A 26,961-nucleotide genomic window follows, 5' to 3' on the forward strand; every position below is an offset into this window, starting at 1 on the left:
ATACAGGCAACGAGTTCAAACAGGTGCAGTTAATACAGGTAATGAGTGGAGAACAGGAGGGCTGTGAGGGCCGGAATTCTTGGTAGGTGATCAAATACTTATGTTATGCAATAAAATGCAAATTAATTATTTAAAAATCATACAATGTTCTGGATTTTTGTTTTAGATTCCATCTCTCACAGTTGAAGTGTACCTATGATAAAAATTACAGACCTCTACATGCTTTGTAAGTAGGAAAACCTGCAAAATCGGCAGTGTATCAAATACTTCTCCCCACTGTACCTGTGCACAACTGTTAATCTGTCTAGAACAGGCAGTCCTCAAAACGTATCCAGGCCAGAAGGGCATTCGTCAGGGAGAACACCAAGAGGCCTGTGGGAAGTCTAAAGGAGAGCACAGCTGGAAGACACTGTGCATACTGCAACCATAGCCTGGGTGCTTTACAAAAGTGGCTTTTAATGAAGACAGGCAAAAAGAAAGCAATTGCTGAAAACAAAACTCACATCAAATGTAACCTAGAGTTTGCCAGACCAAATGGAAGATGCTGAGGTCTGATAAAATCAAGATAGAGCTTTTTGGCCTCAATGCTAAGCACAGTTTGGTGCATACTGAGATCACTATCCGCACCAAGAAGCATGATGATGGCAACATCATGCTATGGGGATGCTTCTCTGCATCAGGGCCTGCAAAGCTTGTGAATACCGAAGGCAAAATGGATGCAGTGAAGTACAAAACAATCCTTGGAGAAATCCTGCTGAAGTCTGTGAGAGACCTGGGGCTTGGGAGAAGATTTATCCTTCAACAGGATGACCCCAAACATACAGGCAAAGAAATAAAACAAAAAGGTCAATGTCCTGGAATGGCCCATTTCAAGCACAGATCTCATTTCACTTGAGAATGCGTAGAAATAATAGAAAATGCTCTTCACCAAAGGTCCCCATACAACTAAACAGGGCTTCAGCAATTTTGCAAAGAAGATATGTGCAAAGCTGGTAGATATGTATACAAATAGTTGTAATTGCTGCCAAAAGTGCCCCTCCAAAAATATTTAAAATAATAGATTGCAATTGTAAGTTTCATATTTGTAACTTATTTAGAACAATTTGTAGATTTTATTTTTCACTTTGACATTATGGACTTTATGCTTTCATGTAACAGTACAATGTGGTTAAAGATTTTATTGTAAATAGCTTAAAATTATTGTCAGATGGCCTTAAACTTGTGCCCGGTGTGTAATGTAGCAGTATCGTCTTTAAGCCTTGTGGACAGTTTCTGGGAAGATGCAGTAAGAAAGACTATGGATAAAGGTAAACAATTGATTCATTGGTCAAAATCATTTTATTAAAAAAAGTTCAAATTTCATTGACGCTGGAATACCCCCGATTGCCAGCTTAAATGCAATCTAAAATTAATCGTATATAAATATTTTTTTACTACGATTAAAATGTTTTGTATCTAGTAACATTCCTATGACAAAACAGCACTAGCATGCCAGCTAAGGGGGAAACATAGCTTGCATTTAAACAGGCAGACCAATTCACATCTTTTGTGGTCTTTTGACTAATTAAATCAGCCTTCGAAAAGTTTTGACTGGTCAAAATACCAATTATTGGGGGAAAATCTGAATTGGTCTGTCTGTGAATACACTTCTATAGTGTCCTCTAGAGTTTGAATACTATACAAATACAGATGGTACAAACATATCCCTATATTGTGCATATTTGGGAACACGTTGTCCTGTTACAATTCATCTTAAATAGCATATCTTTCCCCTGTAAATAAAGGAGGAACACAGAGTTGGTCACTATTTATTATTGGTAATCTCCTTATAGCCTTCCAGAAACATAGTCCTTTTTTCATAAATACAAAATTATTCTTTGACCATAGTCCTTTGCAGTCTGTGGTCCTCTCTCAATGTGTCAGTTTGAGTCCTCCATGCTGCTGCTCTTCTGATCTGAGCCACAGTTGCACAGTCGTATCGTGATGCTTTGCAATCTAGGCTCTACAATACCGAGCAGAGGCCTCTGGGAAGGGTCTCCGTTCCAACAAGCTTCCATCAGCTGCCAGCATTCCTCATCAAAGCTAGCTAACCTCTCCGGGCGTGCGCCTGCAAACATTGGCCAAAATTAATCCTTGGTGGCTTTTTAGATTAATTCAGCCAACCCACCTAAGAGCAAATGCACCAACAAACATGAAAACATCAACAGACACAAAAAAATACAAATGCTACAAAAAGCTATTTAGTCTTGATTACATTTATTAGAATGTAAGTTCTGGGTTTATTCAAGCTGCAATTGTACATCACCTTTTTTAACGTTATTCCACAACTGATCCTTGCTGGAACATTTCTCAAAGGCCTCTGGGAGTTTGACTGAGCCAGTACAGAGGTACCAGAAGAGGATTCCAAAGGCGTAGACATCCACAGAATTATCATACTTTCCTAAAGAGAGGGGCCACACTCTGGGTTAAGTCAATGGAGTGGGTCAGGAGAAGCCTTTTCTCTGACTGTTAGCAGAGTCTCCTTAACTCAGGATCCACAAGCTTCTGTGCATGTATTTATTTTCTATATGCTCTTTCTACCATCCTGCTCCTTTTACAATTTTATTAAGACCATCAGCTGCTAAACATCTCCGTTAAGCTTACTTTGTTCTTTCTACTAGCGATTTGATCAAAACAATGTCACTTAAGTCTCTGCCTCATTTCTAAAAAGCAGAAACAAGAATCTATTAGATAACATTCATTATCAATAAGTATAATCACATATCTCTGCCATGAAGTTCCAAATTTGAAAGCAGTGGTTTTAAATGACATGGCTTAACAGTGCAATTTTTTTACAATTAGGAGCCAAAAGCCCAGAATGCATCTTTAATCTGTAAAGGTCAGAAAACAGCCAGATGCACAGCCACAGCGATCAAACAGTGGCTCCATGACGCTGCACGGTGAGTAACAGGACGTCTGACCTGTGAAGAGCTCAGGGGCCATGTGGATCGGGGTTCCTACGATGCTGCCGGACATCATGGCTTCTGGCTTACAGAATCCCAGGTCTGTTATCTTGGCCCGGTTCTGCTTATCCAACTGGAGGAGGAAAGAAGGCAATCAACAATAGTAAGACTGAGGACAAAACATGCCCAAATCAACAAATTATTATTTGATCCCCTGCTGATTGTGTACGTTTGCCCACTGACAAAGAAATGATCAGTCAATAATTTTAATGGTAGGTTTATTTGAACAGTGAGAGACAACAAAAAAATCCAGAAAAAGATGTTATAAATTGATTTTCATTTTAATGAATGAAATAAGTATTTCATCCCGTCTCAATCAGAAAGAATTCTGGCTCCCACATGTCTTTTATACAGGTAACGAGCTGAGATTAGGAGCACACTCTTAAAGGGAGTGCTCCTAATCTCATTTTGTTACCTGTATAAAAGACACCTGTCCACAGAAGCAATCAATCAGATTCCAAACTCTCCGCCATGGCCAAGACCAAAGAGCTGTCCAAGGATGTCAGGGATGAGATTGTAGACCTACACAAGGCTGGAATGGGCTACAAGACCATCGCCAAACAGCTTGGTGAGAAGGTGACAACAGTTGGTGCGATTATTCGCAAATGGAAGAAACACAAAAGAACTGTAAATCTCCCTCGGGTTGGGGCTCCATGCAAGATCTCACCTCGTGGAGTTGCAATGATCATGAGAACGGTGAGGAATCAGCCCAGAACTACACGGGAGGATCTTGTCAATGATCTCAAGGTAGCTGGGACCATAGTCACCAAGAACACAATTGGTAACACCCTACGCCACGAAGGGGTGAAATCCTGCAGCACCCGCAAGGTCCCCCTGTTCAAGAAAGCAAATGTACAGGCCCATCTGAAGTTTGCCAGTGAACATCTGAATGATTCATAGGAGAACTGGGTGAAAGTGTTGTGGTCAGAGGAGACCAAAATCGAGCTGTTAGGCAGCTCAACTCGCAATGTTTGGAGGAGGAGGAATGCTGCCTATGACCCCAAGAACACCATACCCACTGTCAAACATGGAGGTGGAAACATTATGCTTTGGGGGTGTTTTTCTGCTAAGGGGACAGGACAACCTCACAGCATCAAAGGGACGATGGCCAGGGCCATGTACCGTCAAATATTGGGTGAGAACCTCCTTCTCATTCAAAATGGGTCGTGGATGGGTATTCCAGCATGACAATGACCCAAAACACACAGCCAAGGAGTGGCTCAAGAAGAAGCACATTAAGGTCCTGGAGTGGCCTAGCCAGTCTCCAGAGCTTAATTCCATAGAAAATCTGTGGAGGGAGCAAAAGGTTTGAGTTGCCAAACGTCAGCCTCGAAACCTTAATGACTTGGAGAAGATCTGCAAAGAGGAGTGGGACAAAATCCCTCCTGAGATGTGTGTAAACCTGGTGGCCAACTACAAGAGACGTCTGACCTCTCTGATTGCCAATAAAAGTTTTGCCACCAAGTACTAAGTCATGTTTGGCAGAGGGGTCGAATACTTATAAATTGATTTGCATTTTAATGAGTGAAATAAAAAATTTGAAATGCGTTTTTTTGTTGTTGTTATTCTGTCTCTCACTGTTCAAATAAACATACCATTCAAATTATAGACTGAACATTTCCTTGTCAGTGGGCAAACCTACACAATCAGCAGGGGATCAAATCCATTTTCCCTCACTGTATATCCATATCTGGTACCAAAACCAAATGGAAGGATACACTGTAGAATCCTACATTTTGGTTAGGACACAGGGCACTGTTTCCTAAGACATACAGCACTGGTCAAAAGTTTGGACACCAAATAATTCAAGGGTGTCTTTTTATTTGCACTATTTTTCACATCATAGAATAATAGTGAAGCCATCAAAACTGTGAAATAACAAACATGGAATCAAGTAGTAACCAAAGTACAAATCAAAATATATTTCACATTGTAGATTCTTGAAAGTAGCCACCCATTTTATTAATGACAGCTTTGAACACTCTTGTATTCTCTCCACCCATGGACCACGTTACCTCACTTACATTACGTGCGGAGCCGTAAGTAACATAAGGTTTTATAGTGATTCAGTTCGCTTGCACAGGTGGGGTGGCCCTTTCATTTTCAATGAATCCTTGGTGAGGAACGTAAATCTATCCAAGGGGAAAAGTCAGCGGTGCTCATGCACTGGAAGGTCAGCAGAGAAATTAAAATCTGTTAACTTAGAGCAGTGATCAACTGACTGATGTCTTATCGACCAAATTGGCTCCCATGAGGCACCATAATTCTTCATTGTATTATTCATTCATTGTCATGTATTCAAAGCACTGCCCAGAATAATCAGACAGTAGAAATGCAAGAACTGCACCTTTAGGATTCCAACGATGCAAACTAGACGCAGCCCGATGTCCACAATGTGGAAATAATAAAACACTGAAAAACGGATGTTCTCGTTCTCGGAATTGTCAATGTCAAACATAAAGAAGACAATGTCAAACATAAAGAAGAAGGCTGAAGGATCCAGGTACGAAGCTCAACATTAGAACTACGTCCAAATGAAATGACAATGACTTCCCTGACGGCTTTCCCACAATTAGCATAGAGGAAGCTCCTTTAAACCGTCACTGACCAGAACGTTCTTTAGCTTGATGTCCCGGTGCAGAAGCCCCTGGCCATGCAGGAAGCGAATGCCCTCGACCACATCCAGAGCGATCTGGAGTCTCTCCTTTAGTGACAGGCCAGCCTGCGAGAGGGAGAACGAGATGGTGAAGTAGTCCTGCAGTGCGGGAATGACGTCGAGGTAACTGGGCCACCAGAGCCAGAGGAGGGCACGTGGCCCTGGGGATGGGTGCCTGCTGGTTACCTTCAGGCCCGTGTACAGGTCTCTGTGGATGTGTGCCTGCTGGTTACCTTCAGGCCCGTGTACAGGTCTCTGTGGATGTGTGCCTGCTGGTTACCTTCAGGCCCGTGTACAGGTCTCTGTGGAGCCTCTCCATGATGAGCAGCACCGCGATGCTAGAGCCTCCTCCATACGTGTGGTCGATCACAGAGCCGTGCAGGTCCACAAGACGCTCGTGTTTTGGGAGGGACCTACACACACGCACGCACACAATAGGAGAAATAAAGTACAGTACAGTTACAGGCATTTTTTTGCGTCTCAGTTTCCAAGGTGTTACGCTGCTATATTATTGTGCTGGGGGACATGAGGGATGTACTACTAACTTTTCTCAGTTTCCTCCAATTTTAAATTTTAGAAGGAGATGAGGTCCTGGTCCACACCTGCGGATTACCTGGTTTGGGGGGACCGTTGCTGTTCCTGTCCTTGTCCACCTGGTCATACTTCTGACCTAGTCTAAAATCAAATATACTCTGGATTTAGCCAAGAGAAATGTATTTATTATTCCAATTGGACTCTTAATATTTCACCCGGCACAGCCAGAAGAGGACTGGTCACCCCTCTGAGCCTGGGTCCTCTCTAGGTTTCTTCCTAAAATTCGACCTTCTTAGGGAGTTTTTCCTAGCCACTGAAATTCAACACTACTGTTGTTTTCTCCTTGGGGTTTAAGGCCGGGTGTCTCTGTAAAGCACTTTGTGACAACTGCTGTTGTAAAAAGCGCTTTATAAATACATTTTGATTGATTGATTGATTGATTAATATGGACAGTGGCGAAAGAGTGGAGTTTTTACTGCAAGAGCAGTGGGCCAGATTCAAACCTATCCTGTAGCAGTTCTTGTGTACGTGTGGCAGGGGCTTGGACCAGCGGACCAACCTAGTACATCCTACCTCCAGTGGAAATAGTTATTTTTCTCATCTTCAATGCGCTAACTAGCACACCATGATGGTACCACAGCTTTCCTTCCCAGTGGCATGATGGATTTGGTTCCATACACCACAAGAGGGCAGAGGCATCACATTTCCAACCAGCCACAGAACACGGTTGATTACTTCTCCATGAACTACATCAATGAGCTTCAATAGCATGTGAACTGTGAAACAAAGCAGTAGGCTACATTTCTGTATTTACTTTAAATTAACACGCTGAGATTAACTATATGCAAACTGAACAAAACGCAATTTCATTGCAAAGCAAAGCGCTGTGGTGAAAATAATGTTATGTTATTCTAAGGGTGGGGTGGTTTTACCAGTACACACGAGACAAATAACTGACATGACAAATTAATCCACCATTCTTTTGTTATTGGTAGACTATCCTTCCTTTGAGAACGATTTACATTCTGACACATAAATCCAGTCCAATTTAATTTATTACTACATTAGGAGCTCTTCTTTTTACAAACCTACAACAAATGGGAAATGTTACAGCACATTGTAGTACTATAGTGGTTGGTGTCTCACAAATATCATCATGACCAGAATGTTGGACTGATGTTAGATGCCATTCATGCAACGGGGCTGGGTTTTGAAAAATACATAAATAGTAGAAATTAAGGGTTGAACTCTCACTGGCCAATAGGGACTGGCTCCATGGCTAAATACATTTACAATCCATAAATCAAGTTCATTAGATAAAAAGCGTAGAAAAATAAAAAGTGGTCTGAATACTTCACAAAGAAAAGTTAAAAAAACGAATACGCTGTTTCTGCTGTCAGAATGAATAACATAAACAACTGTTAACGCTGAAACCAGTTTTTGGATGGTCTTAAAAATCCCTTTGAGCGCCACGAGAAATGATCACCCTCAACCGGGTTTTTAAGATGACACACCTAAAATATTTCCACCCCTCCGTCTGAACGAAATAAGCTGACAAGACAGGTAAATGACATTCCTGGTGCAGCAGTTTGACCACAGCATAGTGCTGGCGTTTAACCCTTCCCTCACCACTGGCTGGGCCAACTCACCTAGTGTAATGAAACTCAAGTGCCAGGTCGTTCCAGTGCTTGTCGTCAGGCGGCACCACTGACTTCAGAGCACAGGGATAGCGTCCCCCCCAGCTGTCACACAGATAGACCACTCCATACTGGCCCCGCCCTAGCTCCCGACCAAGCTTGGGCTTGCCTGCCACAAAAGGGGAAAACCAACACTGACATCTACAGTTGTATCAATTTCAAAAACTGGACGACTTTAGAGCAACGATAAAAGAACACAGAGATTATGCTTTTGTTGTCGTTCATGGACACTGATGTGTGTTTTTTTTGTGTGTTTTGTTTTTACTGGGCCGGGTCATCCTGTGAGAGCCACCCGGACTGAATGTCTACTGCTACAGTCGAAGGACAGAGCAGCTTGTCTCACCATGCAGCAGCACGTCTCGGAGGGAGCGGCTCTCCAGAGACAGGCGGGCCAGCCTCGGGGCGTGATCCTTCCTCACACGCAGCCACAGATCCTCAGTACGCTCCAACCGGCCAGTGTGGCCCTCCTCCAGCTAGAAACACACACAAACATTGAAACTGCAAAAACACTTCTCAGCGTGTAACAAACCCACAATGTTAAATGCAATCCAGCTACGTGTAAACCCATGAGATCAAAATAACACAGGTCCTGTACTCTCCCAACTTGGTATACTTCAGTGTGGGTCAGAGCGAAGTGCAAACTAAACACAGGGACACGACGTGAAGCGTGCCATGTATCTGGTTGTGATTGCAAGTATTTCATGTAAGGCACGCAGCATCATAAGTTAATCACTGAAACATTGTGAACATCAGAGAATTTACCAGCGAATTCAATGCAAGTTAGGGAAGACAGGGTCTGTGGCAGGGACACAGGCTACTGAATGGACTCTATTCAGGTTGCAATAGAACGGCTATTTGTTCCTTCTGCATGTTAATAGAGCAAAGTAACAAAATGATGTTTGAGACACACGTTATGATGCTTGATGAATATAGATGGATTTAACATGAGTATTTCCACCAACAAAGGACTGGCATGAACAAGTGGTTTTGTTTAGCCATTTTAGTCTGTTTTTTGGCAAAGTGAAACCAACAGGACCAGAAACAAAAAAAATTATATTTAACAAATAATCAAACTCTGATTTGATCTGAAGCTCAGAATCTCAATGTGTGAAAACAACCTAAAGGTATGATGAGCCGCCGATAGAGTAAAAGAGACAGTCTAATCTGATGACATGGACTCTGATCTTGATTAATAGATGAAGAATCTGGCAGATCTGATTAATGGTCTGTAAGTGACCCCTGAAAAAACATGCAAACTGGTCAAGTTGTACAAGTGATACTAAACAGATATATATATACACACACATAATGAACCACCCAAGCCATGAATTCCACTCTACCAGCCACATCAGTCATTGTGACAGGACTCCAACCCCATGTAGCTGAGGCAGATGAATTTACCCTGACCCTATGCCCAACATAAACATACACTTTTTCTCATTTTCAATATGTTTACAGAAATTCTGATTATTTCCAAGGAAAGAAAACATCCTGAAATAGATATAGTACATATTTGTTTCTCATGACAATGATGCTGAATGGAAGAAATGTCTTAACATACCGCCGTGATACAGAGAGGGTCTTTATCAATGATGGGAATCACATTGTCGGTCATGAGGGGACAACCCTCACAGAAATTTAACCACAGAGGTCAGAGAAGGTCAAGCAGAAAATCTGACTCGTTACAACAACAACAAACAAAAAAAACATAATGGAAGACCTGATGAAGTAAAGAAGATTATAAAGTCCCAAGATCTAGAATGAAAAGAACCTGGCAAAGTAGAATTTACATTATTACAAGCAGAAACTGGTTGAAATAAAATAAGTGTATCCATTTTAAACCATTTCTCTCAATGGGCAAGCAAGTAGAATTAACCAAGACAGAACGGCACCAGAGCACGCCAGCATTAAGCTACAGAGAGACTGGGTTCAGTGTGTAGGTGAAGGCTCTATTGTCTTGGGTTAAGGCATTGGCAATGTGGATCGGTTAAAGGCAACGCTACTATTACCCAAGGATTGCTAACACATCTGCCTCATATCACCTCGGTAGAACTCAAATGGGCGGGATGGAACGAACTGATGTAATGTGAACATTATGGTCCTGATGATCTCAACTTGCGTCGCTTTCCAACCAGAGTGTAGTCGTGTGTTAACGAGCCAATCTCTGCCCGTCACTCACCCGTACGCCCACCGAGGGGGACAACCGCATACTGCTGCCGCACCAGAACCAGTGCACCGTGCACGAGTCTGACATCAAACGAAGCAAATGATTCCCAAACGAAGCAGACCACCTACTATTTGAAGAAGTCGTTTTGAACCAGAACCGGCGAGGTTCTGAGGTACAACCAGAAGGTGAATGAAATGCACTGCTGTTAGAATATGCAGCAGCAGCAGGCAATACAAAGGTTTCAGTTTAACCAGGAGCAGCACAATAACAGTGTGTCAACCATTGACTGCACAACCCGAGAGGCTGCCAGCTCGCTGTGGGTGTTCAAAGGCAGAGCTGACAGACTGGGGAAGCCAAGCTCAAAGCCCAACTCAACACAACCTATAAAATCGCTAAAGGACGGGCCATTTTTACCCCTTGCTTCCTCTGAATCCAAAGTATCCTGAAGACAGCCTGTGCCCAGGTTAGCGGAGGAACAGCGTACACCATTTTAAAACTGACAGCGTGGATTCCCTCGTCCCCCCACATCATTCACGATAGATCAGTGACACAAACATCTCCACAAAGGAATGTGAGATTTCCAGTTGCGTTGGGTTTAATTAAACAAAGACCTGCGAGTTAGTTGCTGTACCTGTCGCAGAGAGGCGGCAAAGGCGTCGTGGGAGCTGTTGAGGCGTGTCCTAAACTGGGAGCAGATGCTCTTAGCTAGTTTGGCAGCACTCAGGCTTTCTATGGCATCCTGGGCCACCTTCCTCTTCCACTCTGGGGTGATGGCAGGAGGGTTCACAAACGTTATCCTCTGGATGATCTGCAGACAGAGAGGGGAAGAGTGAGTGACAGTGAACATGCAGGGCCTTCTGTACATGAGTATAGGGATCTATACTCCAAATGTTTGGACCTGAGGTCAAACAATTACAAGGAGGTTAAACTATTAAGCAGATTTTTACTTGAGGATATTAGTGTACACATTGGTTTCACCATTCGGAAATGACGACACTATACAAATTACCACTATTTGAGGGCTCGGAAATCTCTCAAGGACATATTAAACTTTGTCTCATCGGTCCAAATTTCACTGTTTCAATACACACAAAGGACACTGTAAATCAAGGCTGTTACTGTTAATTGTGACACTACGTAGATTCACTATAGCTTAACTCAGAATTCTTACCTGTTTGATCTGCTCCCACACAAGTCTTGTAACAGAGGATCCTGAATGAAAGGTTACTTCCACATGATAAGCAGCATTAAGGATCTGACAAAGACAGGAATAGAAAACAAAACAAGATGTCATCATTTCACCTGGAGCCTCAGAGGGAAACAGGTCATTAGAAACACATCTTCTGTCCGTTGACCTAGGTTTTAAACTAATCCTTCCAGTGAATTAATCTCAAACAATCAAGCATATCCAATGGTATTTACTATTTAGTCATCTGGTCAAGAGAATGTAGGACAACAAAATAAAAATTGCACTTCTGGGGGGAAAAAAAACAAACAGAGTAGGTTGATATACAGTACTGGTATCCAATTTCAGTCTATAGCCGAGATGGCAACACCAGATAGTAGCATGACTTTACACACCTGTTTGAGGTGGTTAGAGGTGATGTTGTGAACAGAGGACTCCATGTTGGACTTTTCGAGGCTGTTGAGACAGCGCTCCAGGGTGCCTACAAAGCTCTCCCTCAAGTAGTTCACAGAGCTGATCAGTTTGTTGGCCACTGCCTGGTTCAACCTCACCACTATCAGCTCCTGGATCTGGTGGATACACGACTTGATGTCCTTTGAGGTTACAGGCTCCCCGTTGGTTGCCACTATGATGTCTGTGAGGTGGACAGAGAGATACACAAAATGAGGGACAGTGTCTGAAACATTTTCTTCTGTTTATAATTGTTCTAGTAATGATCCTGTTCTAAAAATCCATTATGTTGGATTGTAAATTAATAATAATTTTGAAGAGAACACTGGCAATATTGACATCCTCTCAATTTGATTTGATTTGTGGGGAGTCAGAATGACCATAACATTTACTGAGAATTCTATTTGGTGCACTGATTCTGTTAGAAGTAAACAAGACAAGGGACCAGAACACACAAAATGTATGTACAGTGGATATAAAATAACACTGGAAAGAAATATTAATGCAAAACATCCCATGTTTCAGCAACCAAAATAAAAGATTCACTTTTTTTTCCCCATATGCACAAAAATAAAAAGTATAAATGCACATAACTTTTTGCACAAATGTATTAACATCCATGTTAATGAGCATGACTCATGTTGAGGAAGCGTGCAATTGGAATGCTGATTGAAGGAACGTCCATAACAGAATGTATTCTCTTCCATAAGCCACCTCCAATGCTGTTTCACAGAATTTGAAACTGTTGCATTTTGTATTCACATATTTTTGTTTGGGTATATAAACCCAGTTGGTAAGTGTGTAAAATGCATAGAAAAACAGAATGCAGTGATGTGCAAATCATTTAAACCCTATACTCAATAGAAAATAATATAAAGACAACATGTGACAACTGAAGTGTTTCTTGAAAAATACACGCTCACTTTGAATTTGATGCCAGCAACACCTCTCAAAAAAGCTGGGACAGAGGCAACAAAAGCCTGGAAATGTGGTGTAATGCAAAAAACTAAACCTGGTGGAATATCCTACAACTAATTAGGTCAACTGGCAACAGGTCAGTGACATGATTGGATATAAAAAGATCCTTCCAGAGAGGATGGGAAGGGGTTCACCACTCTGTGAAAGACAGCATGAGCAAATAGTGCCACAAATCAAGAATAATGTATCACAATGTAAAATTGCAAAGAGTTTGGGGATCTCATCATCTACGATACATAAAACCATTAAAAGACACAGAAAATCCAGAGAAATCTCTGTATGCAAGGGACAAATCAATATTGAATGGCCATGATCTTACGGCCCTCAGGAGGCACTGCATTAAAAACCCACACGATCCCTGCATGAGCTCAGGAACACTTCCGAAAACCATTGTCTGTGAACACAGAGCGTTGTTGTTAAGACTCCACCACGCAAAAAAAACTATACATAAGCTCATTTTATATGGACTGAGGCAAAGTGGAAAACTGTCTTGTGATCGGACACATTTTGTGGTTATCGTGGACGCCACGTCCTCTGGACTAAAGAAACAGAGGGACAATCCGGGTTGCCAGCATCTGTGACGTGTGGGGGGGGCATTAGTGCACATGGCATGGGTGACTTGCACATCTGTGAAGGCACCATAAATCCTGAACAATATATACAGGTTTTGGAGCAACATATGTTGCCATCCAGCCAACGTTTTTTTTCAGGTAAGGCCTTTCTTATTTCAGCATGACAATGCCAAACCACTTTCTGCACATATTACAACAGCATGGGTCTGTAGTAAGAGTCCAGGTGCTAAACTGACCTGCCTGCAGTCCAGACCTGTCACCCACTGAAAACATTTGGCGCATTATGAAATTACAAAAACAACAAAGGACACCCCAAACATTTGAGCAGCTGCAATCCTATATCAAGCAAAAACAGGGCAACATTCCACTTCCAAAACTACAGCACTTGGTCTCCTCAGTTCCCAAACGCTTACAGAGTGTTGTTAAAAGAAGAGGAGATGTAACACAGTAGTAAACATGCCCCTGTTTTTCCAATTTCTCAGCCTAATTTCATATGTGGTCTTTTTACTACTTTCAATTAAATAGAAATGATTTGCACGTCATTGCATTCTGATTTTATTAGCATATTACTGTACAACAGGTAGTGAGCATAACCAAATGAGTATTTTATAAACATAGATGTACAGTTGAAATTTACAGATACAGAGTGTCAGTATATGCAATTCTACCTACATTCAGGGAGATAAGCATATTATTATATTTTCAGAAAACGGGATGGCTGTCCTATAGATTCAAGAAGAAGCTGGTTCCACTGTTGGGCTGCCAGCAGAGAAGAACATTGAGCGACCTGACAGGGGTTGCCCTCCCATAAGGGTGGGATGCCTAAGAGACCAAAGACAGCGGAGCAAAGAGCTCGGGAGCCTCATTATGGTAGGTTTTGCCAAAGGGACACCAGCGGTGACACACTCCTAGGAGTTTAGCTCTCCTTTAATTTCGCTGAACTGGTCAAAGCCCTGGTCTGTGAGCATGCAGTGGGTCACTGGACCATAAAGGAGAAGGAGAGGGCTGAGCTGGCTGGGAGGAAAAGGGAGGGTATGAGTCATAGGATGTAGAGAGGGAGGAGCGTAGGGTGGCAGAGACAGAATCAGAAAGTAAAAAGGGATTTAGCCGTGGCTAACATGAGTTAGGGAGCACAACACTTCTGTCAATGCCTTGTCTTGATTCTAGGCTTTGAACTTTGAGTTGAGTTGCTGCTGTCTGACACACTGACTTACTGTCAGTACAAGTAGAGCTGACTATGTATGTAAAAAGATTAGAATTAGTTTGGTACATTAAGAAATCAATCACTGATTAGCACGGCAATGCCAGTTAACCTACTAAAGCAAGTAAGATCTCTACGGCGGACGACCAAAGAATGCTCACGATAATGTAAAACACATGATAAATAAATGTACAGAAACATCCTGTCTGTTCAAATACAAACCAATGCAACAAAACTCACTGGATGGCAATTCACTTTACCGCAGGACAGTGACCAACATGCTGCGGATGCAACCAGGCAGTTTTTCAGAGCTAAAATGTGGAATGTTCTTGTCTGGCCAAGTCAATGAGACCAGACCTAAAAGGCATGAAATGCACCCGAAACAAACAGGAAGTCAAGACGGCTGTAGTACAGGCCAGGCAGAGCATCACCAGGAATAATAACCAGCGTCTGGTGATGCCTTTGGGTCACAGACTTAAGTAGTCATCAAATGCTAAATGTTTGCAACAAATTTATCTGGGATGTTGATTTGTACAATTAATAGGCTCCCCTAAAAATGGGGGCATACAGCTCCGGAAAAAATTAAGAGACCTCTGCACCTTTTACTTTCCTTTCCAAAAAAGTCAAAAGGGAAGGTTTTGAGTGAGGAACAGAAGGGTTAAAATTAAGAGACCACTGCAAATTGAACGCTTCTGTTCCTCAGTCAAAACTTTCCTTTTCAACTTTTTTGGAAAGGAAAGAAAAAGGGGCAGTGGTCTCCTCATTTTATGCTGAGCTAAATGTACAAACCCGATTCCAAAAATATTGGGACAATTTTACAAATTGTGAGTAAAAAAGTTCACAATAAAATTTTCGGTGAACACAATCCACCGTGCCATTCGCCATTGCCGGCTAAAACACTATAGGTAAAAAAACTAGCCATATCTAAACAGGATCCAGAAGCGCAGGCGTTTTCTCTGGGCCAAGGATCATTTAAAATGGACTGTGGCAAAGTGGAAAAGTGTTCTGAGGTCAGACTAATCTAAATTTGAAGTTCATTTTGGAAAACTGGGACACCATGTCATCCGGACAACCCAAGTTGTTATCAGCGCTCAGTTCAGAAGCCTGCATCTCTGATGGTATGGGGTTGCATGAGCGCGTGTGGCATGGGCAGCCTACACATCTGGAAAGGCACCATCAATGCTGACAGTTATATCCAAGTTCTAGAACAACATATGCTCCCATCCAGACATCGTCTCTTTCAGGGAAGACCTTGCATTTTCCAACATGACAAAGCCAGACCACATACTGCATCAATTACAATGTCATGGCTGCATAGAAGAAGGATCCAGGTACTGAAATGGCCAGCCTGCAGTCCAGATCTTTCACCCATAGAAAACATTTGGTGCATCAAAGAGGAAGGTGCGACAAAGAAGACCTAAGACAGTTGAGCAACTAGAAGCCTGTATTAGACAAGATTGGGACAACATTCCTATTCATAAACTTGAGCAACTTGTCTCCTCAGTCCCCAGACGTTTACAGTCTGTTATAAAAAGATTAGGGGATGCCACACAGTGGTAAACATGGCCTTGTCCCAACTTTTTTGAGATATGTTGATGCCATGAAATTTAAAATCAGCTTATTTTTCCCTTAAAGTGATATATTTTCTTAGTTTAAACATTTGATATGTCATCTATGTTGTATTCTGAATAACATATTGAAATTTGAAACTTCCAAATCATTGCATTCTGTTTTTATTCACAATTTTACAGTGTCCCAACTTTTTTGGAATCGGGTTTGTATAAAAAGGACGGTAATTCCTACATGGATCACAATTTATGGATGTACATTTTCTCAAATTAGAGCTGACATTCTGCATTGTTTCATTTCAAATCTAATGAGCTGGAATAAAGAGCCAAAACAACAACACTTTCACTACCCAAATACTAATGGACTGCTCTGGACCTCCCTCAACAGGTATTGTTGGCTCATGGCCTGGCTGCTTAATTTTTTTTTTTAACTATATAAAGACTATTTGCAACAATTCAGTGGCCTTTGTTTTGACAAGTTCCATTTCATAGTAAAGGGAAGGGAAAGAGGATATTTGCCAATCCAGAGATTTGGTTTTTGCATTTGACCAAACCCATCTGAAGCTAGGGGAGGTGCTATGATGAGCACACAGGACACATTTAGGGCTTAACTGCCATGGTAGGACAGAACAAGATTTTTCACCCAGCCAGCTCAGGGATTGAGTCTAGCAACCTTTCAGTTATTGGTAAGGTGCTTTAACCACTAAGCTATCAGGGCTTCAGAAATACTTCCAAGCAAACAAAAACAAAAAAACAGTGCTTGGTTTTTGCTCTTTTGTATTAACAGAGTAACAACACACACCCACACACCTTTTGAATTCAAAATAATTACACTTCAACATTCATGTGAATTTATTTGATACAGCCAAGTGTTGTAAATCTATTGGGTACACCACACCCTATTCACTAAAATGTATAGATTCTCCCGTCTTAGTAACGTGACGATGACTTGCTTAGCAGTGATGATTGTCACTCTTGCTAAATATGACCATAAAAGTCTGCAAAATAATGAACAGACCTGGTTTATTCTGCTGTTTTGGCACAACAGTGTCCTGACAAGCAGACAAGAGTGGCTACAGATGCATTCCCATATGGATGGGTGGGGTCCATTCCCAACAGACTAGTTATATGAGTATATTGTATAAGAGAGGACAGATGTGCTCAGATTCACAAGACTGGTGACACTCAATTCCTCTCAAAAGCTCCACTCCCAGGTGTTCCCATTAGGGAAGACATTACACTGGTGATAGTCGACAAAGCCTACATCAACCACATCCTCCAACAGTTTCCTGTACCTTGAAGTATAAAGCTGAGAACAACAAACAGCCCAAAAAGAGGATGCGGTGAAGAAACAAAAGAAACAGCCCAAACTCAACTGTTCTGCCAACACAGACAGAACCTCTTGACGGCAGTCGCTTTGCTAATGAAGGGCAACACTCAGCCACGCAACTACACAACAGGCAGTCAGCAAACGCATGGAAAAGGCACTTCCAATGGAACACACGTCGACTCCTCTAGCTACATTGAGGAAGCCAGAGTTTCTGGACAGCACATTAGGACAACGTCCAAGGCATTGGCATAGTACACAAACAGTTGAATTAACATGACACTCTAGACATTTTAGTTTTGACCTTTGCCCCCATCCCAGGCAGTGTACCTGTGAACTTCAGGTTGGCAGCGTCCTCCAGCAGCTGCTCCTTCATGCTGCTCAACGTCTCCACGATCATCTCCTTCATCTCCTCCTGCTTTCGGTTGGCAATGGCCATCAGGGAGGTGAACAGCTCGCCTTCCTTCTCCCGTGTGTACTCCAGCCTCCGCGGCGTGATCTGCAAGTCCCGCTGCATGTCAAAAGCCTGCAGCCAGGGGGCGGAGGAAGAGTCAGCCTCGTCCATGGCGACCATGACGGTTTTACATACTGTGGTCTTATATTGAAATAGTTAACGTCTACCTACACGATGACACTGAAATGGTGCAGAAAAGGGTCTAAAGAAATGTCATTGCTGTTAGTCAGTTTGATCCTTTTTTTTTAATAGCTGTTCCTGCTCCCCTTTACCAAGACGGCCAGTAACTGGGGAAAGCACTGTATTTGTATTCATTTGCTAAGAGTTATATATTTTTTTAAGTGGTTTATACAGCTGACCTGGTTAATGAAGAGGTCAAGGCAACGGCAATGAACTCCGTTGAGCAGGTTAGCAGCCTCCACCTGCTGGTTCTGGAGCACCTGGCGGGCAAAGGGCACCAGGAGCCGGTGCAACCTTTCAAAGGCCTCCCCTAGGACGCTCTGGGGCTTGGCGGCCAGGCTGGGGGTCTGGGAGGGCGCGCCGCAGGAACAGTTACCCATTGAGGCGCTGAGGAAGCCCAGGGACAGCAGCTGCTTGTGCAGGGGGCTCTTCTCCTTCTCCAAGCGCCGACCGTGCTCGGACGAATCCTCAGGCTGGGCGGGGGGCATTCGGACGAAGCAAAAGGGGAAGGGGAGCATCTCTTTGACCGTCATTAGCTCGGACACGTGCCCAGCTGTGAGGGTTTCCTGGTTGATGGCATAGAGCATGATGGGAACCACGTTTTCCGTGCAGTCCTCCAAGGCCTTCTCAATGGGCTGGACACTGGAGCACGGTACCACAATGATTTTCGCCTCCTGACAGAGCAGGGAACATATTTCAGTCATTCCTGTGTTGAGCATACAAGTAGACGATCCCACTGGACCCCATATATACCATTACCACCTTATTGATGAGTGAACAACAGCCACATCATTGTTTTGTAAAGCAGGACTTAGCAGCAAGAGAAAAATGAAAGACAGAAAGCGCAGACATCGTATGTGGTGCCAGTGCCATCCCATATACACCACACGTCCCAGTCCGTTCGGGTCATGGGAAAGGGTATGGAAGGGCAACAGAAAAACAAGCAAGAAAAACATTTTCACTCCACGTTTGATGAATTATACAGTAACAGCCACAGAAATAGAATAAGAGAGCGTGAGAGGGAAAGAGGGAGAGAAATTGGGGGGGGGGGGGGGTGTAAAGGGGAGAGAGAATAACTAACACAGCCACACAAAGGAGACAGTCAGTCCCGTCTCCAGGAAACAAGAGCTGTGGCCGACTGAGCAGTCTCTTTGGAACAAAGATAGCCTGCAAACATGTTCTCCACCAAAAACAAAAAATTTGAATGTTGCCATAATGCATTCAATTTCCAAATATCAGTGGGCAATCTTGAAGAGCATTCTATTGCCCATTGCATAGAATAACAGACCGTTTCAACCCACGATCTGTATAAATGAGTTAATGCTCAGTGTGACACATTTGCGGGATATAGGCGCAACAACTTACACACTCAAACTTGCAACGTTTCTAATTAATGGCGGTCAACTGAAATGGTACGCTCCAGTATAAGCCAATTTAGAGACCATGGTAAAGATTTCTCGACTCATTGTTGAAAACAAGCAGAACATTCTATAATATATGATCTTGTGACAAACAGAGGTCTGTGACATTTTGTTGCTCAGAGTCATGAGAGACATATCTATAGATTAAAACTAGCATGGCCTTATGTCTCACCGTTTATCTAATGTGAGCAGAGGGGTGGTGAGCCCAGAGGAGAGGAAGGTAATTAACAAGCTAGCGTGTTTATCTCCAGGTCTCCCAAAGCAGGGGGCTGTAATTCTCCCATGGCTGTGTGAATGTCACATTGGACTGAGAGCTGCTTCCATGCCTGCCTCTACCATCCCTGGGTCAACAACAGCAGCTGTGTCCATCTCTCTGATCCACAGCTCTGACGTCACAGCCCAGCCCAAACTGGCCCATGCATTATCATTGACCACATTAATCAGCAAATTATTTATTCAACAGAAACGGCTTCTGATAACCTTATCGGACTTCAATATTCAATATGCAACAACAAAACCGAAAAAGTCTGGCACGGGAGCTCCTCCACTGTGCGAGTATTCGTACAGACCACACATTGTCTTGGACTGACTCTATCACTAATCCATTTAGACTCAGCATCCTGCCTCACAGGCTAAACACAAAAGGGGCAAAACCCAAGGACAGGGCAACCTGGTGTCAGCTGGGGGTGCTCCACATCAATGTCAAGAGCTTTGCCAGCAGAAAAGATTCAGCACAAAAAACAACATGTAAATAAGGATGCCAACTATAGGGGCCAAACAGTGGGACCCGGTCATAGGCACAGCAACCTCCTTATCACAGCAAAAGGTTTGGATGCATTTTTCCTTATGTGCCTGAGTCATGTGAATCACACCAGACCCGGGCCATTACATAAGGGGGGTTTGCGGGGGGGGGGGGGGGGGGGGTTAGCAGCCAGGGCTAGCTAGCGCGTACGTCTCAGGGCTGTCTGGATCCTGGCTTCCATGGCAAACAGCTAAGCGAGGCCTTTGTTAGAGGGATTAAGCGGTACTTTTCCCTCCTTGCACGTGATAACAAGCGAGCACAGTTTTCTCCACCCACAAAGGCATGGTAGTTCGCTGAGCAAGATGGACTGTGTCTGTCCACCTACAGGGCAGAGTTTAATTGAAATTGCTTATTTAGACATTTATATTTTGTATACATACTGATGAGGTGCAACAGTTAACACCCAATTTCATGACGCAGCTATAATGTCTGTCCTCCGAACCATTAACTTTCTATTTTGACACCCTAAACTGGAACACCCAACTAACTGAATCAGGAGTGCTGGTAAAGATTTAAACAGAACATTGCAGGGGGGGTTAAAGAAACCTTGTTTTAGATCTCAGAAGAATTGAATCAATTCAAAGTATGCTTCCTGTGGGGTGTGACCAATTCAAATGAATTGTTCAAATGTAATTACATTCCAACATTTTTAACTGACCCAGTCCAAATTGAGTAACATCAGTGTCCTGGTCCCACAGAGAGCTGTACAACAGACCCGAGAGCACTGACTAACATGGAGAATAATCCACCCGGCACAGTAATCTTTGTGTCAGCTAAGCCATGTGTGAGAGCTGGAAGCTGGAAATAAGTATTTCCAGCTTGGAGTCTGCCCTTTAAGTTCCCATAACAAAAAGAACTAACACATCATCAGTGAGATGACACTATAATCAAATAAAAGAAATATACTCAGAAACACGCATTTATTAAATGTATTCTGTAACAATGAACATACCAATAAGTAAAATGACACCTTACTTGTTGTCCTGCTACGCTGCTGAATTTGTACGTTACCATTTAAAACCAGACTTCAACCATCAGAGTTATCCGCACATTATTGCATCCTAACAAGGCCCAGTAATAGTAAAGGACCATAGTCATCCCAGTCATGATCTATTGTCCACACCAGGGTTATGGTGTGTGTGTATTTGTACCTGTAGCAGAGGGTGCCAGGGTTATGGTGTGTGTGTATTTGTACCTGTAGCAGAGGGTGCCAGGGTTATGGTGTGTGTGTATTTGTACCTGTAGCAGAAGGTGCCAGGGTTATGGTGTGTGTATTTGTACCTGTAGCAGAGGGTGCCAGGGTTATGGTGTGTGTATTTGTACCTGTAGCAGAGGGTGCCAGGGTTATGGTGTGTGTGTATTTGTACCTGTAGCAGAGGGTGCCAGGGTTATGGTGTGTGTGTATTTGTACCTGTAGCAGAGGGTGCCAGGGTTATGGTGTGTGTGTATTTGTACCTGTAGCAGAGGGTGCCAGGGTTATGGTGTGTGTGTATTTGTACCTGTAGCAGAGGGTGCCAGGGTTATGGTGTGTGTGTATTTGTACCTGTAGCAGAGGGTGCCAGGGTTATGGTGTGTGTGTATTTGTACCTGTAACAGAGGGTGCCAGGGTTATGGTGTGTGTATTTGTACCTGTAGCAGAGGGTGCCAGGGTTATGGTGTGTGTGTATTTGTACCTGTAGCAGAGGGTGCCAGGGTTATGGTGTGTGTGTATTTGTACCTGTAGCAGAGGGTGCCAGGGTTATGGTGTGTGTGTATTTGTACCTGTAGCAGAGGGTGCCAGGGTTATGGTGTGTGTGTATTTGTACCTGTAGCAGAGGGTGCCAGGGTTATGGTGTGTGTAATTGTACCTGTAGCAGAGGGTGCCAGGGTTATGGTGTGTGTATTTGTACCTGTAGCAGAGGGTGCCAGGGTTATGGTGTGTGTGTATTTGTACCTGTAGCAGAGGGTGCCAGGGTTATGGTGTGTGTATTTGTACCTGTAGCAGAGGGTGCCAGGGTTATAGTGTGTGTATTTGTACCTGTAGCAGAGGGTGCCAGGGTTATGGTGTGTGTATTTGTACCTGTAGCAGAGGGTGCCAGGGTTATGGTGTGTGTGTATTTGTACCTGTAGCAGAGGGTGCCAGGGTTATGGTGTGTGTAATTGTACCTGTAGCAGAGGGTGCCAGGGTTATGGTGTGTGTATTTGTACCTGTAGCAGAGGGTGGTGCAAGGTGATCTCGAGTTCAGCCAGCCTGTGTGCAGGGTCCTCACACTCCTCCTGAATCTCCAGGTCCTCCCGCGGTACGGTATCCCAGCGCCCACAGTGGGCTGCCAGCTGGTGTACCAGCTCGTACTGGCCGGGCAGCGCCAGGCTGAGTCGCGTCTGGCGCCCATGGGTGAAGCATAGCTTCCTCCGCTTACAGGCAGTGCCCTGGACACCTTCACAGGCCTCACCGGCCTCAGGCCCCAGGGGCAGGAGACGCTCCCCAAGAAGGCAGTTGAGCAGCTGGTAGCGCGCGGCACAGTCCTGGCCAAGTACCAGGACATAGGGGGCGCTTCCAACACTGCTTTGCAGGAACTCCTCCTCATGCCGGGGAAAGGATATACAGCTAAGCTGCCCTGGGAAGAGAAGGGCCAATAACATATGGGTGTAGAGAACAGAATGGGGAATAGTGCTTTAAGTCAAGCCTTTTGTGCTTCTTTCTTCTGACTCAAGAAAATAAGCCACTTTTTCAGGTACCAGGCAAGAATATGGCAGAATAACAGCGTATGTCAATAATACAGTGTATTAATAGCAGCCAACTTTGTGAGTGCAAATCCCATTGGACTGACTTGAAATACACTGTTACAGCTTTAACTGAATCTGTTGTGACCTGGTGTCTCACCCCTCTGGCATAGGAAAAGCCTGAGGAAGAATACATTGTGTTAACAACTTCAAAGCCTTGTATGTTATTTCCTCAGTGATCTCTATGGCGACCCATATTACCAGCATTTCCAATTCATCTTGGTTCATCACAGGAAGTGGTCATAATCCTCCATGATGCTGAGTCACAGTCTACAGCTGTTATACAACAAAGAACAGGCCACCACTGCACTACTGTTTCCTCTACCCCCCCCCCCCGACCCCTTTCATTCCCTCTCACTCTCTTTTCCTTCACCCTGCCCCTCTGTTAATCTAGTATTACCCTGCCTGGTTTTTGGCCACATTTTTTAAGAGCATCTAACAATCTAATGAATTACTAAACACCAAAACACTCAAACAAAATCAAAACCAGGGAGTTGTATTCAACTCCACTTTGGATAAATTGCTTAAGGAGGGAAAACTCATCTGTTGCTGAGGGACTATCATAACTTTTTGTAATAAAAGCAGTCATAGGATTAAGAAAAATATCCACTTGGATATAGACTAATCAGCTGCACTGTTTATCTGGCACAACTGAAGAGATTATTCTGGTTGCATTGTGTAGCATGCTCCAAGCGCTTCAAGCCTGTCATCTGGCATACCAACTGTGCTTTTTGGTCTATTAGTCTTAGGTCTGACCGACATGTCCAGGCTTACTTGAAGGAAAATAAAATTGCTTTCCCCCCCCCTCATTAAATGTATTGTTTTAGATTCCCTCATTTTTGGATATTGAATTAGTGGAGAAACTAACAAGAAACATGCCTTAGTGGGCAGGAAGATTGGGCTTGAATGACAGTCCTATTAGACATGGGCTGAAAAGATCAAGCATGTCCTATACAAGCACATGAGAATCCCACTTCTTTTAGCTCATCAGCCCACTTCAAGGTCAGGCAAAGCCTTGATTAACTACAGTAACAAGTGCAGAGTTGAAAATAGGATGGAATGAAGATGAGTTCCAGAATGTAGACATGTAGCCTTTTTTTGTTAAAAAGTTAATTTTAGCTCCTGTTCTTTCTTAAACTTCAATCTCAGCATATTTGTTGCACTTCGTCAGATCATAGTTTTGAACAGGTCTCTTAAGCTGGTCCTAATCTCTTCATTTCCCCCTTCTAAATCCTATTTAATGCATTTTCTACAGTCAACGTGTTAGCAAGGAAATTTCTTTCCAGCAGAACACAGACTTTTTATTCCAGGGAGGAAATAAGCCATTCAGAAGACAGTTTGCTAATAGCTATCCACCTGTTTATGCCAAATCCTCACTTAAATGTAGAATGAGTACAGGTCAGTATCCTGTGGGCCCTTTAGGAAAAAAATCAGGAGCATTTGGACACATTCCCAATTGGGAAGTGAATGGAGTACTACACTGTACCTTACCTAGTCCTCCTGGAATGACCAGTCAGGAGTCTTTCCACTCAACCTACAAATAGAGTCACATACATTCCTAGGTCTGTGGTCTAAAGGGTCTGTTGGGCTTGTCCAAAGTTAATATGGCTTAATGCTGAAACCAATAAGGACCTTACTTCAAAAGCTTGTGGAATTGCTCTCAATTAAGGCAAAGTCTGTAGATGTAAAATCAGATAAGGTAAATTCAGTTACTGTTGCTGCATGACCACATGGTAGTAAGTCACCATGGATAAATGTGAGTACTGGAATGTGTCATGATGTGAACATGATATCAACTGAAACGAATTCAATAGGGCCTAGTTAGCATGCATTTTTGAATAAGCATGACATTTTCTGGGGAATGTTGTGATGACGCGAGAACCACAGTACGCAAATTAATATTAGGTAAAAAAAAACCTGAACAGGTGGAAATTCTTACCTGCCTCCAGAGCAGTTGCCTCGGTGCTGGCGGCTGATGCGCATGCATTACTGTAGTTCTGTTTTATTTCCCGAAAAAACGTGTTGGTCTCCTTAAGATTCTTTTTCAGTTGTATAGAGTTTTTATTGTAGCTAATCAAGATCCGGGTTAATTCTCTAGCCAAAGGAGTCACTTTCTGCACATTTCCCCCACCTACCCCCTCCATAGCAGTAGGTATTCCGATTCTACAGAGGCACAAATTGGAGAAGGTTCTTTACTGTTACCACTTTATAAACGTCAAACCTAATGTGGTATGCAGGCCCTAAGTTTTAATTTCTATTGAAAGCTGTTAGGCAACGGCGTAGACAGTGAACTAGACAGTCTTTGTGAGCTTTTGTCACCATTCAGATTCCCACTGTTCGTCAACTATTTGCATCACGCATGTTTACTTGACGTCTAGGGAGTGACTCGGTTATGGATTTGACAGACAATAAATAGTCCAAAAAGTCCACAGTGAATCAAAGAGTTTTCAAGCAATACAGCAGTTGCAATGTTTTACCACTCCACCGCTAGTTTGCGGGTGAATCCACTGCAAATCACTGCATCACTTTACCGCTGTCTATACATAAACAAAAAGCACGCGTATCACACGTTAAAAGGAATACAGTTTGATAACAAGTCTCCACGCAAACGACGTTCAGCCCCTAGCTAGCGTTCAATAGTTGTCGAATTTACTTGTGTCCTCTAGTTTGGATAAATGTCTCAAAAATATATTTAATTGAGATGGCCAACGTTAGCTAGCTAGCTAGCTCCGGACGTACTAGCCCTTACCTTCCTATCATAGCGAGCAAGCCATGCATCGTATTCCATGTTAACAGTACGTTTCTAGACAGCAACCCATTACTCCAGTTGACGTTGTTGTTTAACTCTCTCATGCAAATTCCTCCCAGTGGTTCTAGTAAGTGGAGAAAGGCTACTTCTATAGCAGTTTTGATTTGAGGATTAATCCGAGATTGTAGTGAAATTGGTAGCCAGCTAGCTAGTAGCTAACTAAACAACCTCGCTTTTTGCCACTGCCGTGCCAGTCAACATAGTTGTGATGCAGGATAGATGAAATATCAGCCGCTGCGCTTCCAAGTCTTCGATCAATGTCTTCGCAATTAAACACCTAGAAAAAAGATGTTGCCATCACACGAGTGGAGAATTAAAATACACAATGTTCCAGTTACAGCATTTCCATCGAAAACCCTTCAGAAACATTATGCCCAGACAACCAAGAACACGTATAAGAAGCTAGCCACAGTATGAGCAAGCCACAATAATGAATTCATTGCCTCTACTAGATACTTCTAAATAAAAGTCCCTTATTTACAGTAAGGAAATTGAAAAAATAAACCTTTGGCACATTACGCATTTCAACATTTAGATAATGCCAATCAGTATTGGAATGTTGTTAAATAATTACACAGTAATTTTTTTATGGAAAAACTAATTTCCACTCTGAATGTATTGAATTGCATAATTGCATTGACAGCACTAATATACAGTGAGTATTGAACATAAAGCACATTGGACAGTAAAGATAAGATAAAGATTGTACAGAAAACAACTAAGAGTTTACACAAATATTAACATCTTATCTCTTACTATAGGTCTTTGAATAGCTGGCCATAATAAGGATTTCACTCATTATTGGTAGTGAACTCACATATTGGACTGCACATCTTAAGCTAGATTTTTTACACATGGAATGGGGCATCAGCTTACTCAGTGACATGGACAGAATAAAACTTTGAGAGGTTTACTCAAATATTGTCATCTTACCTCTTACTAAAGGTCTTTAATTAGCTAGGATTATGCCCATTACGGATATTGAATACATACATTGGACTGTACAGCCTCAGCTAATGAGCATGCACCATGCATGTAATAATTCAATTGCTCATTGATATTAATGCAAATACTTATATTATTGTGAAGTAAGCTTATAGACCCCTTCATGGGTGCCTAATCTTTAGTACAGTGTAATATGTATGTTAAATACCCATAATTGACTAAATCGTTAGTGTGGCTAACTATAAAAAA

At 42.9% G+C, this 26,961-nt stretch overlaps 1 protein-coding gene across 2 annotated transcripts; it reads right to left on the reverse strand.

The window, feature by feature from the left end:
• Positions 1–1,792: 1,792 nt before the first annotated feature.
• dstyk (dual serine/threonine and tyrosine protein kinase) lies at positions 1,793–26,195 on the reverse strand. Of its 2 annotated transcripts, XM_013138273.4 has the most exons (14): positions 24,898–26,195; positions 22,383–22,792; positions 18,152–18,646; positions 17,669–17,864; positions 11,638–11,876; positions 11,228–11,311; positions 10,688–10,864; positions 8,233–8,362; positions 7,842–7,998; positions 5,939–6,071; positions 5,611–5,724; positions 2,961–3,075; positions 2,306–2,440; positions 1,793–2,107 (listed from the first exon to the last, which is right to left on the reverse strand). In XM_013138273.4, exons 1-14 carry the CDS (start codon positions 25,100–25,102, stop codon positions 1,920–1,922), a joined length of 2,778 nt encoding a protein of 925 aa, XP_012993727.3. In that variant the 5' UTR covers positions 25,103–26,195; the 3' UTR covers positions 1,793–1,919. The 2 variants fall into 2 exon arrangements, with proteins under 2 accessions (XP_012993727.3, XP_034143183.1); XM_034287292.1 differs by lacking the exons at positions 1,793–2,107; positions 2,306–2,440; positions 2,961–3,075; positions 5,611–5,724 and adding an exon at positions 5,781–5,833 and having other exon boundaries at positions 5,881–6,071.
• Between the last annotated feature and the right edge of the window lie 766 nt (positions 26,196–26,961).

This window comes from Esox lucius, chromosome 17 (assembly GCF_011004845.1).
Source record: "Esox lucius isolate fEsoLuc1 chromosome 17, fEsoLuc1.pri, whole genome shotgun sequence".
Taxonomy (NCBI): domain Eukaryota; kingdom Metazoa; phylum Chordata; class Actinopteri; order Esociformes; family Esocidae; genus Esox; species Esox lucius.